The 14,237-nt window shown below is 40.6% G+C and overlaps 1 protein-coding gene across 1 annotated transcript; it reads right to left on the bottom strand.

Annotated features, from left to right (window-relative positions):
* Nucleotides 1-11,636: 11,636 nt before the first annotated feature.
* Nucleotides 11,637-13,282, bottom strand: LOC140875847 (GDP-mannose transporter GONST5-like). The gene is made up of 5 exons (XM_073279654.1): nucleotides 13,161-13,282; nucleotides 12,632-12,881; nucleotides 12,270-12,477; nucleotides 11,947-12,178; nucleotides 11,637-11,847 (listed from the first exon to the last, which is right to left on the bottom strand). Exons 1-5 carry the CDS (start codon nucleotides 13,269-13,271, stop codon nucleotides 11,644-11,646), a joined length of 1,005 nt encoding a protein of 334 aa, XP_073135755.1. The 5' UTR covers nucleotides 13,272-13,282; the 3' UTR covers nucleotides 11,637-11,643.
* Between the last annotated feature and the right edge of the window lie 955 nt (nucleotides 13,283-14,237).

Here is a 14,237-nt window from a genome sequence, read left to right as displayed (position 1 = left end):
AGATCTGAAAGCAGCTTAGTAAACTCATCAATGTTTTCATCTATGGTCTTACTTTCATCCATCTTGTAGCTGTAGAATTTTTGTTTTAGATATATCCGATTGGGCAGTGCCTTTGTCATGTATAGTTGTTCAAGTTTCAGCCACATATCAGCGGCACTTTTCTCTCTTACAACCTTTCTTAGAATTTGATCACTTAAACTAAGAATGATTGTGTTCCTTGCTTTCTTCAGAATTTCTGCCTTGTTTTCTTTGGTGTCTGGAATCTTGGTTTCACCCAGTATAGCATCATCTAGACCTAGATTGCCAAGGTGAGCCAACATCTTCTCCCTCCACATATTAAAATCATTCTTCCCATCAAATTTCTCCACCTCAAACCTTGATGTTGGCATTGCTAAAGAATGCCCTTGATTCGAAGACATCCTTCTCAAACGAATTCACAAAGAACAAAGTAGAGATCACCGGGATTCAACTGTAGAGTAGAAGACTGAACCACCCAATCACTTTTACGCCCCAAGATCTTAATCTTGAGGCTCTGATACTGTAACACCCGGTATTTTTAATTACATAAATCCGCCTGCATAATTAGGATATTTAATTATTTAAATTTATGATTTATGGGTTAAATAATTATGTGAATTATTTATGCATGATTTAAGTTATTTTTAAGCATTTAACCCATAATTAGTGATTTTTATGATTTTTAGTATTTTTATTATTTAATCGCGTAGACGGGACCGTGGACGGACGAGATGACAACTTTCTAGCCAAATTATTTTATGAGCCTTTTTAGAGCCTTAAATTATTATTTTGAGTTTTTATTATCTCAAAATTTTAGGTATTTAATTTTATTTAATTGTAGGGGTCTTTTTTATCCAAAATTAGTCAAAATATTGACTTGTTAGTATTTTTAAAATTTCCCTAAATTATTATTTCGAGATTTTTATTTATGTTATCAGATTTTTAAATGTTCAATTAAGAGTTTAAGTTGTATATTAATTATTTAAAACCTTTTTATTTAATTATTTAACCTATATTCTAATTAACCTAAAAATAAAACCTATTCTACCTAAAACCCTATTCTAGCCGATCACTCTTTCCCTCTTAGCATTAGCCGTCACCCCCATCCCTTGTCTTCCTCTTCTTCATCAGATAGCCACATCCAAGGGGTTCCATAGCCGATTCTTTCAAGTTCTTGGTCGGTTTGTCGTCGCCCGTCGTCCCGGAACCGTCCCACGCTCGTGTTTTCTCGTCATCTACGGTGAAAGGCATGAATTCTTTCCTATTTTCGAACAATATCAGTATATATTATATGGATTATAGTAGACATCGAAATTCCTTTAAGCTATTTTCAGAAAATTGATTCTTTTTGTTGTTGGTGCCTTGTGCTTCGAATTTTATGGCATGCTCACGATTTCTTTCTCTCCATGCATGGTTCGGCTGATGGCTAGGCCTCCGGGGGTGTGGGAACGTGGTCTGGGCTCGAGTGGCTCGAGTGGTTCGAGCCAAACGAGCCCAGGTGGTCACCTTGTTCAGCAATGTGTTCGGCCGTGTAGCAGTTTAGGGTTTAGGTTTGGAAGCATCGGGTTCAACGTGGGGGGCAGCATGGGGTTCGGACCAGGGAGTGGTTCGAACCGGCAGGACCCTGGGGAGGTCCTGCCGGCGGGGCTCCGGCCACGGCGGCCGGAGCTGGGCTGCAGCAGGCCGGGAAGGCCTGCTGCTCAAGCTTCGGCGGCCGAGAGGAGTAGGATAGTTAGGGTTTCGGGTTCTAGGGTTTATGGTGGGTCCGGGTCGGGTCAAGTGGTCCGGGTCGGGTCTAAAATAATATGGGTTAAGTTAAGTGGGTCCGGGTCCGGGTTATTTTAATTGGGCTCGGGTATTTTTATTTTTAAGTTTTTAAGTTAATTAGGAATTAAATGGACTAATTAAATTCCCAAAAATTTAATTAGTACCATTTAATTTATTTAGGGTCCATTAAATTATTTTGGGTTATTTTGTTTATTTTTGGGCTTTAATAATTTTTATTTAAATTTTTAAATTGGCCAGAAATTTTTATGGGCTTGGGAGCCCATGAAAGTTATTGGGCCTGTTATTGGACTTTAGGGCCCAGTGGGCCAGGGACAGTGTTATTGGGCCTAATTTAGTCTTAATGGGCTTTGGTTGATTCATTGGGCCAAGTCTTAAGTTAATGGGCTTGCATGTCTAGGGCCAGCAGCTGTATCAAACCATGAGAAAATTGCATGTGTCCTGATTATATATTTAATTATTTTTATGCATTTAAGTTATTTTAATATTTATATGTTAGTAAGAAAAATTAAATTAAATATATATGAAGGACACACAATTTATTTAAGTACATGCATTCATGAAATCAATTTTTATGCTATGATTTAATTCCTATGGTTGAGCAAATAAAATATTTTAGGTGGAAATTGAAGTAGTGTGGCCATTTATGTATGGGCAGTTTCTGCCATTTATGTATGGGCAGTTTTCTGCCATTTATGTATGGGTGGTTCGCCACCAGCCTCGTACGATGGTTTCTTAGACTGATCAGTCGTACTATGGGTCACACTTACGGATAGGACCATTCGATGTTCAGAAAATAAATGCTCAACAACTTATGTATGTATGATATTATGTATGTTATGTATGTTTATTTATGTTAGTTATGTTATGTAAATTTTTAAGCATGCTCATTCATGTATATGTATGTATTAGTATTAAAGTGATTTAAATTATTTTAAACCCTTGTTAGTATGCATGTTGGGCCTCTAGGCTCACTACACTGATATGGTGCAGGTGAGTACATAGAGGAGCAGGTTACTCCTACCGGTGGTGAGGATGTATGAGCAGCGCTGCAGTAGCCCCGTGACCGTGACAGCTTCTGAGTCACCGTGCTGATGTCTTATGATACATTTTATTATTTTATTTGGGTTGAGGTGTTTGAAATATTTTATTAAATATTTTAGTGCATGCACATTTTTATTTATTTTATTTATGCAGTATATTTTTAATTCTAGGGTTGACTCAGTTGTTTAATTATTTTTAAGAATGCATTTTATTTAAGTATTCAAATTGTTTATTTATTTAGTCATGAATTTATTTTTAGTATTTTTATTTGGTGCATATATGTATGGGCATATATGTACTTATATTTATTTAGTAGTATAAAAAAAAAAAAAATTTCCGCATATTTATTTATTAGAGAGTTAGGGTCGTTTCAGTTGGTATCAGAGCACGGTCCTTGGAGGGGTCACTACTGCTTTGCGAGCTCAGAAATCCACGCTACCGGTCTGTAAGTTTTAAATGTTTATAGTATGATTTAAATTTCTAGAATTTAAGTTAGCCTTAATTTTAAACACTTAGTTATGCATGGCGATTTATGTAAATAAATATGTGGCGATGCAGAATGCCTCCCAGACAGGTGAATCGACGTGGGAGACCTCCACCTCCACCGCCACCTCAGCAGCACCCCATGACAGCACTGGAGCAGGCCAGTGCCACGATGATGGCGGGTATTACTGCTCTGTTGGAGCAGCAGGCTGCCCGTCCCAGACTGTCCCACGAGGAGGACGTCGCAGAGAGGTTCCAGAAGAAGGGGCCTAAGGAGTTTTTGGGGACCACCGATCCGTTGGTGGCTGAGGGATGGATTCGCTCTCTTGAGTCCATCTTCGACTATATGGGGATCACAGACGCCGACAGGGTGAGCTGTGCTACGTATATGATGCGAGGCGATGCAGCCCTTTGGTGGGAGGGTGCAGTCAGAGGAGTCCATCTACCTACACTGACGTGGGCTGAGTTCAGGCGTATCTTCTACGCCAAGTATTTCACTGAGGACGTGCGCAGTCGCATGATCCGAGAGTTCATGAGTCTCCGTCAGGGGGACAGATCTGTGGTTGAGTATGTGAGCCAGTATGAGAGGGGCTGTCATTTTGTGCCCATGATTGCTGATAGTCCGCAGGAGAAGCTGCGACAGTTTGTTGAGGGCCTGAGGGCTGAGATTAGACATGACGTACGTATGGCAGACGTCTTTACCTATGAGTCTGCAGTCAGCAGGGCCTTGCGTTCCGAGGAGGGACGGAGGGAGATACAGAGAGAGCAGCAGGGTAAGAGGCAGTTTGTGCAGACAGGGTATCAGCGACCATCTTCGCAGCCACCTGCGAAGAAGCAGTCTACAGGGCCATCTAAGGGCCCGAATCAGCAGAGGCCTCAGGGGAAGCCACAGCAGCAGACTAGGGGCGGGGCCCCTACTCCAGGGAGATATCCAGTGTGTCCGAAGTGCCAGAAGATGCATTCCGGGCAGTGTCTTTTGGGAGCAGGAGTCTGCTATCGCTGCAAGGAGCCAGGGCATCAGATTGCCAACTGCCCGCAGAGGCAGAATGTCAGTGGGCGAGTTTACGTGATGCAGGCAGAGGAGGCAGACCCAGATACCTCCTTGATCACCGGTATACCTAACCCCTAGAACTTTTTCAATACTTTGCTTTTGTTTATGATGATTATATCTGAATGTCAATTGCATGAGTTTAATTATCAGCATGCTAGAATAGGAATTTTGTTTCCTTGTGATTAGAATTAAGGATTGTAGTGTTTTAACCTTGGGAGCGTAGTGGGATGAATTGTTGGGAATTTCTGCGTGCAGGGAGAATTCTAGTTGGAGGCAACTCCACGTTTGCGTTGCTAGATTCAGGAGCCACGCATTCGTTTATCTCCCGGGATTTTATCAGACGGATAGGCATTACACCAGAGGTTGTAGACAGTGGTTACGATGTTACCATGCCATCCGGACAGATTATCACTACCACTAGTGTCATCAGGGATCTGGAATTGGAGTTGCAGGGACACTCCATTCGAGCAGATCTAGTGGTTCTTCCATTGACTGGGTTTGACTTGATTTTGGGTATGGACTGGCTATCAGTTAATGGAGCTTCGATTGATTTCCGACGTAGGACAGTGTCAGTGAAGCCAGCAGGAGGCGAGATGTTTACTTTCTTTGCATCTCAGTCTAGCAGTATTCCTCAGATGATATCACTTGTTCGTGCGAGGAAACTATTGCGCCATGGATGTCAGGGTTTTCTTGCTAGTGTGGTCACTACCTCAGACATTTCTAGCAGATCTTTATCAGATATAGAGGTGGTACGTGACTATCCAGATGTTTTTCCTGACGATGTTGCAGGAGTTCCACCAGTGAGAGAGGTGGAGTTCAGTATTGAGTTGTTGCCGGATACTGTGCCTATCTCTAAGGCACCGTATCGACTTGCTCCTACAGAGATGAGAGAGTTGAAGGAGCAGATTCAGGAGCTGTTGGAGAAGGGCTTTGTTCGTCCTAGCTTTTCTCCATGGGAAGCTCCAGTGTTGTTTGTGAAGAAGAAGGACGGCAGCATGAGATTGTGCATCGACTACCGAGAGCTCAACAGAGTCACAGTGAAGAATAAGTATCCACTACCGAGGATAGAGGATTTATTCGATCAGTTGCAGGGAGCTTCGGTATTCTCCAAGATCGATCTGCGATCTGGTTACCATCAGCTGAGAGTCAGAGATTCAGACGTGTCTAAGACTGCCTTTAGGACACGGTATGGGCACTATGAGTTTTTGGTGATGCCCTTTGGGTTGACCAATGCTCCAGCAGTTTTTATGGATCTCATGCATCGTGTCTTCCAGCCGTATCTAGATCAGTTTGTCATTGTATTTATTGATGACATATTGATCTACTCGAGGAGCATTGAGGAGCATACACAGCACTTGCATACAGCCTTGCAGACTTTGAGAGAGCATCGACTGTTTGCAAAGTTCAGTAAGTGTGAGTTTTGGTTGGAGCAGGTGGCGTTTCTAGGCCACATTATTTCTAGAGATGGGATTGCAGTGGATCAGTCCAAGGTGCAGGCAGTGAGGGATTGGGGGATTCCAAAGAATGCTTCGGAGATTCGTAGCTTCTTGGGTTTAGCAGGATACTATAGGAAGTTCATCAAGGGTTTTTCCTCTATTGCAGTACCCTTGACTTCCTTGACCAAGAAGAACGCGAAGTATAGTTGGAGTCCAGATTGTCAGAGGAGTTTTGATCAGCTGAAGGATGCACTTACTTCAGCACCGGTGTTAGCTATGACAGTGCCACATGAGGAGTTAGTGGTGTACACCGACGCGTCCAAGCTTGGTTTGGGCGCGGTACTTATGCAGAGTGGCAGAGTTATCGCATATGCGTCGCGTCAGTTGAAGATTCATGAGCAGAACTATCCGACGCATGATTTGGAGCTTGCAGCAGTGGTATTTGCGTTGAAAATCTGGAGGCACTATCTTTACGGCGAGAAGTGCAAGATTTTCACCGACCACAAGAGCCTCAAGTACTTCTTCACCCAGAAGGAGTTGAACATGAGGCAGCGCAGATGGCTTGAGCTTGTTAAGGATTATGATTGTGACATTAGCTACCATCCGGGTAAGGCTAATGTAGTGGCAGATGCTTTGAGTCGGAAGTCGTCAGTGGTATCATGTTTGACTGTGCAGTTACCACTACAGACCGAGATTCAGAGATTTGGTTTGGAGTGCTATCCGAGCGGCCATGCACCGAGCTTGTCAGTGTTGACGGTGCAGCCAGTTTTGAGAGATCGGATTAGAGAGGGACAGTCCACTGATGAGGAGCTACAGCGATGGAGACAGAGAGATGAGGCCAGAGGTAATCTCTTGTATACAGTGGAGGATGGCATCGTTCAGTACCGTGGGAGGATGTGGGTACCGAACGTTGATCAGTTGAGAGCCGAGATTCTAGCAGAGGCTCATGCATCTCCGTACTCCATTCACCCCGGAAGTACGAAGATGTACCGAGACTTGCAGTTATTGTATTGGTGGCCTGGGATGAAGAGTGACATCGGGAGAGTGGTGTCAGAGTGCTTGACTTGTCAGCAAGTCAAAGCAGAGCATCAGCGTCCAGCAGGACTTCTTAGACCTCTCCCTATTCTGGAATGGAAATGGGAGAATATTACGATGGACTTTGTAGTTGGCTTACCGAGGAGTACCAGAGGGTGTACAGCGATTTGGGTGATTGTGGATAGACTCACCAAGTCAGCTCATTTATTGCCGGTAAGGACTACTTACACTTTGACACAGTATGCAGAGCTTTACATCCGAGAGATTGTTCGACTGCATGGCATACCAGTGTCTATCGTTTCAGACAGAGATCCGAGATTCACCTCAGCGTTTTGGAAGAGTTATGCAGATGCCAGACGACGCGATTTGGAGTTCGCGGTAGGTGATCACGTATTCTTGAAAGTGTCACCTATGAAGGGAGTAGCGCGTTTTGGGCGGAGAGGCAAGCTTAATCCGAGATATATAGGGCCATTCGAGATCTTGGAGCGAGTTGGCACGTTGGCCTATCGTTTAGCTCTACCTCCAGGGCTAGCGGCAGTGCACAACGTTTTCCATGTATCCATGCTTCGGAGATATGTCTCCAATCCGTCGCATGTGTTGGATTTCGAGCCCTTACAGTTGCCACCAGATCTTGTATACGAGGAGAGACCAGTGCGGATCTTGGCTAGAGAGGAGCGGAGGCTTAGGACGCGGGTCATACCGATGGTCAGAGTCCAGTGGCTGAATCACTCGAAGGAGGAAGCTACTTGGGAGACCGAGGAGGATATGAGGACTCGCTACCCGGAGTTGTTCGGGTAAGTACTTTAATTTCGAGGACGAAATTCAATTTAAGGGGGGGAGAATTGTAACACCCGGTATTTTTAATTACATAAATCCGCCTGCATAATTAGGATATTTAATTATTTAAATTTATGATTTATGGGTTAAATAATTATGTGAATTATTTATGCATGATTTAAGTTATTTTTAAGCATTTAACCCATAATTAGTGATTTTTATGATTTTTAGTATTTTTATTATTTAATCGCGTAGACGGGACCGTGGACGGACGAGATGACAACTTTCTAGCCAAATTATTTTATGAGCCTTTTTAGAGCCTTAAATTATTATTTTGAGTTTTTATTATCTCAAAATTTTAGGTATTTAATTTTATTTAATTGTAGGGGTCTTTTTTATCCAAAATTAGTCAAAATATTGACTTGTTAGTATTTTTAAAATTTCCCTAAATTATTATTTCGAGATTTTTATTTATGTTATCAGATTTTTAAATGTTCAATTAAGAGTTTAAGTTGTATATTAATTATTTAAAACCTTTTTATTTAATTATTTAACCTATATTCTAATTAACCTAAAAATAAAACCTATTCTACCTAAAACCCTATTCTAGCCGATCACTCTTTCCCTCTTAGCATTAGCCGTCACCCCCATCCCTTGTCTTCCTCTTCTTCATCAGATAGCCACATCCAAGGGGTTCCATAGCCGATTCTTTCAAGTTCTTGGTCGGTTTGTCGTCGCCCGTCGTCCCGGAACCGTCCCACGCTCGTGTTTTCTCGTCATCTACGGTGAAAGGCATGAATTCTTTCCTATTTTCGAACAATATCAGTATATATTATATGGATTATAGTAGACATCGAAATTCCTTTAAGCTATTTTCAGAAAATCGATTCTTTTTGTTGTTGGTGCCTTGTGCTTCGAATTTTATGGCATGCTCACGATTTCTTTCTCTCCATGCATGGTTCGGCTGATGGCTAGGCCTCCGGGGGTGTGGGAACGTGGTCTGGGCTCGAGTGGCTCGAGTGGTTCGAGCCAAACGAGCCCAGGTGGTCACCTTGTTCAGCAATGTGTTCGGCCGTGTAGCAGTTTAGGGTTTAGGTTTGGAAGCATCGGGTTCAACGTGGGGGGCAGCATGGGGTTCGGACCAGGGAGTGGTTCGAACCGGCAGGACCCTGGGGAGGTCCTGCCGGCGGGGCTCCGGCCACGGCGGCCGGAGCTAGGCTGCAGCAGGCCGGGAAGGCCTGCTGCTCAAGCTTCGGCGGCCGAGAGGAGTAGGATAGTTAGGGTTTCGGGTTCTAGGGTTTATGGTGGGTCCGGGTCGGGTCAAGTGGTCCGGGTCGGGTCTAAAATAATATGGGTTAATTTAAGTGGGTCCGGGTCCGGGTTATTTTAATTGGGCTCGGGTATTTTTATTTTTAAGTTTTTAAGTTAATTAGGAATTAAATGGACTAATTAAATTCCCAAAAATTTAATTAGTACCATTTAATTTATTTAGGGTCCATTAAATTATTTTGGGTTATTTTGTTTATTTTTGGGCTTTAATAATTTTTATTTAAATTTTTAAGTTGGCCAGAAATTTTTATGGGCTTGGGAGCCCATGAAAGTTATTGGGCCTGTTATTGGACTTTAGGGCCCAGTGGGCCAGGGACAGTGTTATTGGGCCTAATTTAGTCTTAATGGGCTTTGGTTGATTCATTGGGCCAAGTCTTAAGTTAATGGGCTTGCATGTCTAGGGCCAGCAGCTGTATCAAACCATGAGAAAATTGCATGTGTCCTGATTATATATTTAATTATTTTTATGCATTTAAGTTATTTTAATATTTATATGTTAGTAAGAAAAATTAAATTAAATATATATGAAGGACACACAATTTATTTAAGTACATGCATTCATGAAATCAATTTTTATGCTATGATTTAATTCCTATGGTTGAGCAAATAAAATATTTTAGGTGGAAATTGAAGTAGTGTGGCCATTTATGTATGGGCAGTTTCTGCCATTTATGTATGGGCAGTTTTCTGCCATTTATGTATGGGTGGTTCGCCACCAGCCTCGTACGATGGTTTTTTAGACTGATCAGTCGCACTATGGGTCACACTTACGGATAGGACCATTCGATGTTCAGAAAATAAATGCTCAACAACTTATGTATGTATGATATTATGTATGTTATGTATGTTTATTTATGTTAGTTATGTTATGTAAATTTTTAAGCATGCTCATTCATGTATATGTATGTATTAGTATTAAAGTGATTTAAATTATTTTAAACCCTTGTTAGTATGCATGTTGGGCCTCTAGGCTCACTACACTGATATGGTGCAGGTGAGTACATAGAGGAGCAGGTTACTCCTACCGGTGGTGAGGATGTATGAGCAGCGCTGCAGTAGCCCCGTGACCGTGACAGCTTCTGAGTCACCGTGCTGATGTCTTATGATACATTTTATTATTTTATTTGGGTTGAGGTGTTTGAAATATTTTATTAAATATTTTAGTGCATGCACATTTTTATTTATTTTATTTATGCAGTATATTTTTAATTCTAGGGTTGACTCAGTTGTTTAATTATTTTTAAGAATGCATTTTATTTAAGTATTCAAATTGTTTATTTATTTAGTCATGAATTTATTTTTAGTATTTTTATTTGGTGCATATATGTATGGGCATATATGTACTTATATTTATTTAGTAGTATAAAAAAAAAAAAAAATTTCCGCATATTTATTTATTAGAGAGTTAGGGTCGTTTCAGATACCACTTGTTATAATTCAAACACCAGAATAAAACCAATACCGTAAACAAGTTTCACAGCATCAATCAAGAACAAGAACGAAAATGAAAACAGGAAACGCAAAAGGATTTACTTGGTTCGGATTATCAACCAATCCTACATCCAAGGTTCTGGGATTCACCAATATGAATTCACTATGAATCAATCAACGTTCAATCGTTACAATCCCCTTTCAATCTCAACACACGAATAATCAGAAAGAACGGAACAAAATACAAAGCTCAACACTACACTAGAATCAATTCTTGATACTCATAGCACAGCTGATAGCTAACTCCAGAAATGACCCTTGAATCAAGGTGAGCTGCTGTTGTTTTTCTTGGGATACGATTGAGAGAGATGATGAAAAAATCAGCAGAGAGTTGCTTCGTGTATCGTTGTATCTTTTGATCTCAAAATACCCTTTTAAACCAGCTTAACCGCCAAGCAACTAACTTAATGACCAATTATAACCATTGAATCAATATTAGTCTTCAAGATACATCTTATCCATTGATCACCAACTAATTCAAGTCAACTCTAGTCTTCACAGTGCCATATAGGATGTCTTGCTTGTTCTGTTACCAAATCCAATATAATCTTTTTTTTATATAAAATTCGAAATCTTTCATGTCAGAATCTCACAATTTTCTCCTCGTCCCATTGGATTATCTTCTTTATTAGTTTTTTTAGTTCTTTTTTTGAAGGTTAACAATAATATTAAACCACAATGTCTTGAGATACAATTGTGCTAAGCCAAATTGGAATGTCACCAATGAACCATTCTACAACCGAAGGGAACTCAAAAGCTTTCCGGTTAAAGAGCGCACTACTCTATTAGCCGCCTCATATGTTGGAGTGATTTTTATTCTTAGATTATTTCTTTTTGGTTGAGAAATAAAAAAATCCAATCTTGTGTGCAACAGCTAGTCTACACATAGCACAGAAAAATATTTTGAGCCCCATTTTTTCATTCATAATTTTTAACATGATGTCAGAGTCCAAACTCATCGTTATATATTGAACTGCTCATAATTGTGTTTTTCGTTGATATTTTCATGCTCTAGATGTTCATTTCTGTGAGTGTGTTAAGATGTCTTACATCGGTGAAATAAAATTCTTGAAAGTAATATGCATTATATATTTTCTTGAACTGAACTCTGGTAAATCTGATGCAAATTGTTCGTCATTTCTACAGTAAATATCTACCACCTCCATTTTCCTATGCCAACCTCATGCGCAAGATTCATACTTTGTCATTTAATTTCTCGTTAACGAATGGAGTGAACTCCATTTTGGCCCGAGGGGTTCCCTGTGTCTGCTGCGAGAGCATGTGCCTTATGTATCCGTAGAAGGTGCACCCCAGGAGCGTCGCGGCACATCCAGCTATATTCATTACAGAGACCGGGTTTCGAAATATGAGCCACGAACATGCAATAGCAACCGCAACCTGTTATGATATGAGAAATCAGATTTCACAAATAGTTGAGCTTCTTAATGAACCTCTCAGAAGAGAGACTGGGGGACGGTTTCGAGAGGCACAACACACCTTAAGATTTCCGGCAACGTTGAAGGTCACCGCTGTTGTGTTTTGAATGACATAAAAGATAGAAAAGTTGAGGCAGAAGGCGAAAACTCCGGATCCGAAAATGATGGCAAGGGACAAGAAAAGTGAGGGGCACGTATGTAACCATCCTATAACCCCCGATCCTTCGAGTACCAAGGCTGGTAAAGCCAAGATCATGGTTGCAAATGGAGCCATGTAGTATACCATGTTTATGCTGCAGGTGGCAAACTCGACTTTTAGGAACATAAAGAGAAAAAAATCTAATCTTGCTACGAAAAGGGAACTTCAATAACAAGCTTGGGTACCTGTCGAAGTTGTACCCATGCAACAGAGACTCCGCGAGTATGGTTTTGGTAGAAGTAGCGAGACAGCCAAATAAAGCAGCACAAAATCCGATCGTGTTAAAACTCAGCTCCGTCATGGACGTGAACAGAATCCCTCCCACAATCGGAATCAGTGAAACCCATATTCGCCAGTCGAAGTGCTTTCTCCAGATTAGCCATTGCAAGAAAACTGTCAAAAGAATATTTAGATGAAGTCAAAAGCGTTTTCTTAGTACTCTTTTTAGCCACACTCTTAGATAGAGAGTTATATAATTATAATCTTTGATGCCTAGTTTATTATTACCAATTTAGAGCAGTATGTGATATAGTTTATGGAAACTCACCTGTTGTGGCAGGGGTGAAAGACTTGATGATTTGCATAAACGACACAGGAATATATCTCAGGCTGACATTTCCTAAGACAATGTTGACACAGAATATAGAGGACATGGGAAAAATCCTCCACCATCGGTCTCCGGGTTCGACGATAACAAGCGGCTTGAGTTTAAGCACTTTGATTACCAAGTATGCACCGATTGCAGATGATATGAAGTGAACACACGACACCGACAATGGATAGTGAAACTCCAGTTTCTGAAGAAAAAAAAAACAGAAAATTTTCATCAACACCAACCAAGATTATGATCACAATATAAATTTAAGTGCAAGAAACATAGATAGGGATTGTGTTAACAAAAACAATATCACTTGAGTACATTTTTGGTTCTCTTTAGAAAATTTAGCAAGTTTTTCATCCTCTTATGGCAAACAGAAAAGAAAAGGGATCCATGGTAAAACATGCCTTAATTTGAAAACTTAACAAAAAATCAGTTGTAAATATGCAAACCAAACAGATGAATTCCTATTTCCTACCCGAAAGATCCACTTGTTCATGATGATAACTGTGACATTGAAACCCCACCATTGAAAAATAGCCAGTATGGATGGAAAGACACTCCACTGACACAAAAAGCTCTCCTCCATCAATTCTTTAACCCAAGAAAACATCCACAAAAGAGAAAGCCCAGATGGAATATGTAAATAGAACTGAATGAATTTCAGCGCCACCTTAAAGACGGTAGTTGGAGGGGGGGCAGGGTGTAGGTGCTTTTAACCAGAATTTGTGCTCTGTTTTTATCTGATTTTGTCAGCATTATCTTGTCTTTTCTGAACTCTATGAAACAGTTAAAAAGCCACAACAAAACTAATAACTACGCACAACGCATGTACTTTGATAGTGTAACCAAGGAGTTTGTAATTTTGTATCTGTGCGGGTGGCTGCATCTACAGGCCAAATATTTTTGCATTAAAATTTTGTGTTTCGAGTTTATTTTAATAATATAAATCGAAATCTTGAAAAGTTTCATTATTATTATTATTTTTATTGGGGTTTGGCCATGATATGAACGCACCCCCTGTCCACAGGAACTTGTGCGTTGGAAAATTCTATGCTTTCAAAAATGATATACTACATCCATACGGACCACCATACCTCGTTGCAAATAGATGTGTTTGTTGCCTCCAAGAGGGTGTCCAAGTTGGTGGAGTAGTTGAATTTTTGGTCATAGGTCAGAAGTTCGATTTCCCGTGACAACTTCTTCTTGGACTAGCCTGTCACACAGGGCTTGCCTAGTGTGGTTTATCTGACTAGCGTAGTTTGCAGGCTATTGCGTTAGTCCGGGGTTTACCCAGAGCACACCGAAAAATAGCGGCTGCGGGTTCCCACGTCACAAAAAAAAAATAGATGTGTTTGTTTGCTTTTTCACAAAAACTAAAATATAATTGAAAGGTTACACGTTACACTTGATATTACATAAATATTCTTGATGTATTTTGGAAAGAATTTTTTCAAATAAAGTGAATGTATAATTTGGTAATTTCATGTAGAATGTGTAACACGTAGCATGTCGCATTTTCCTTAGTTTATTTAACTGGATCAAATAAGTTGTA

The sequence above is a fragment of the Henckelia pumila genome, chromosome 1, assembly GCF_033568475.1.
Source record: "Henckelia pumila isolate YLH828 chromosome 1, ASM3356847v2, whole genome shotgun sequence".
Taxonomy (NCBI): domain Eukaryota; kingdom Viridiplantae; phylum Streptophyta; class Magnoliopsida; order Lamiales; family Gesneriaceae; genus Henckelia; species Henckelia pumila.
This window is presented reverse-complemented; position numbering and strand designations above follow the sequence as displayed.

What these genes read in the sequence shown, in the direction of transcription:
- LOC140875847 (XM_073279654.1), bottom strand. Translation starts at nt 13,271, where the DNA reads ATGGAGGAGAGCTTTTTGTGTCAGTGGAGTGTCTTTCCATCCATACTG. An exon ending in TTTCACCCCTGCCACAACAG is followed by an intron (nt 12,478 to 12,631) that starts GTGAGTTTCCAT and finishes TTCTTTTGACAG; the next exon opens with TTTTCTTGCAATGGCTAATC. An exon ending in CATGGGTACAACTTCGACAG is followed by an intron (nt 12,179 to 12,269) that starts GTACCCAAGCTT and finishes TGCCACCTGCAG; the next exon opens with CATAAACATGGTATACTACA.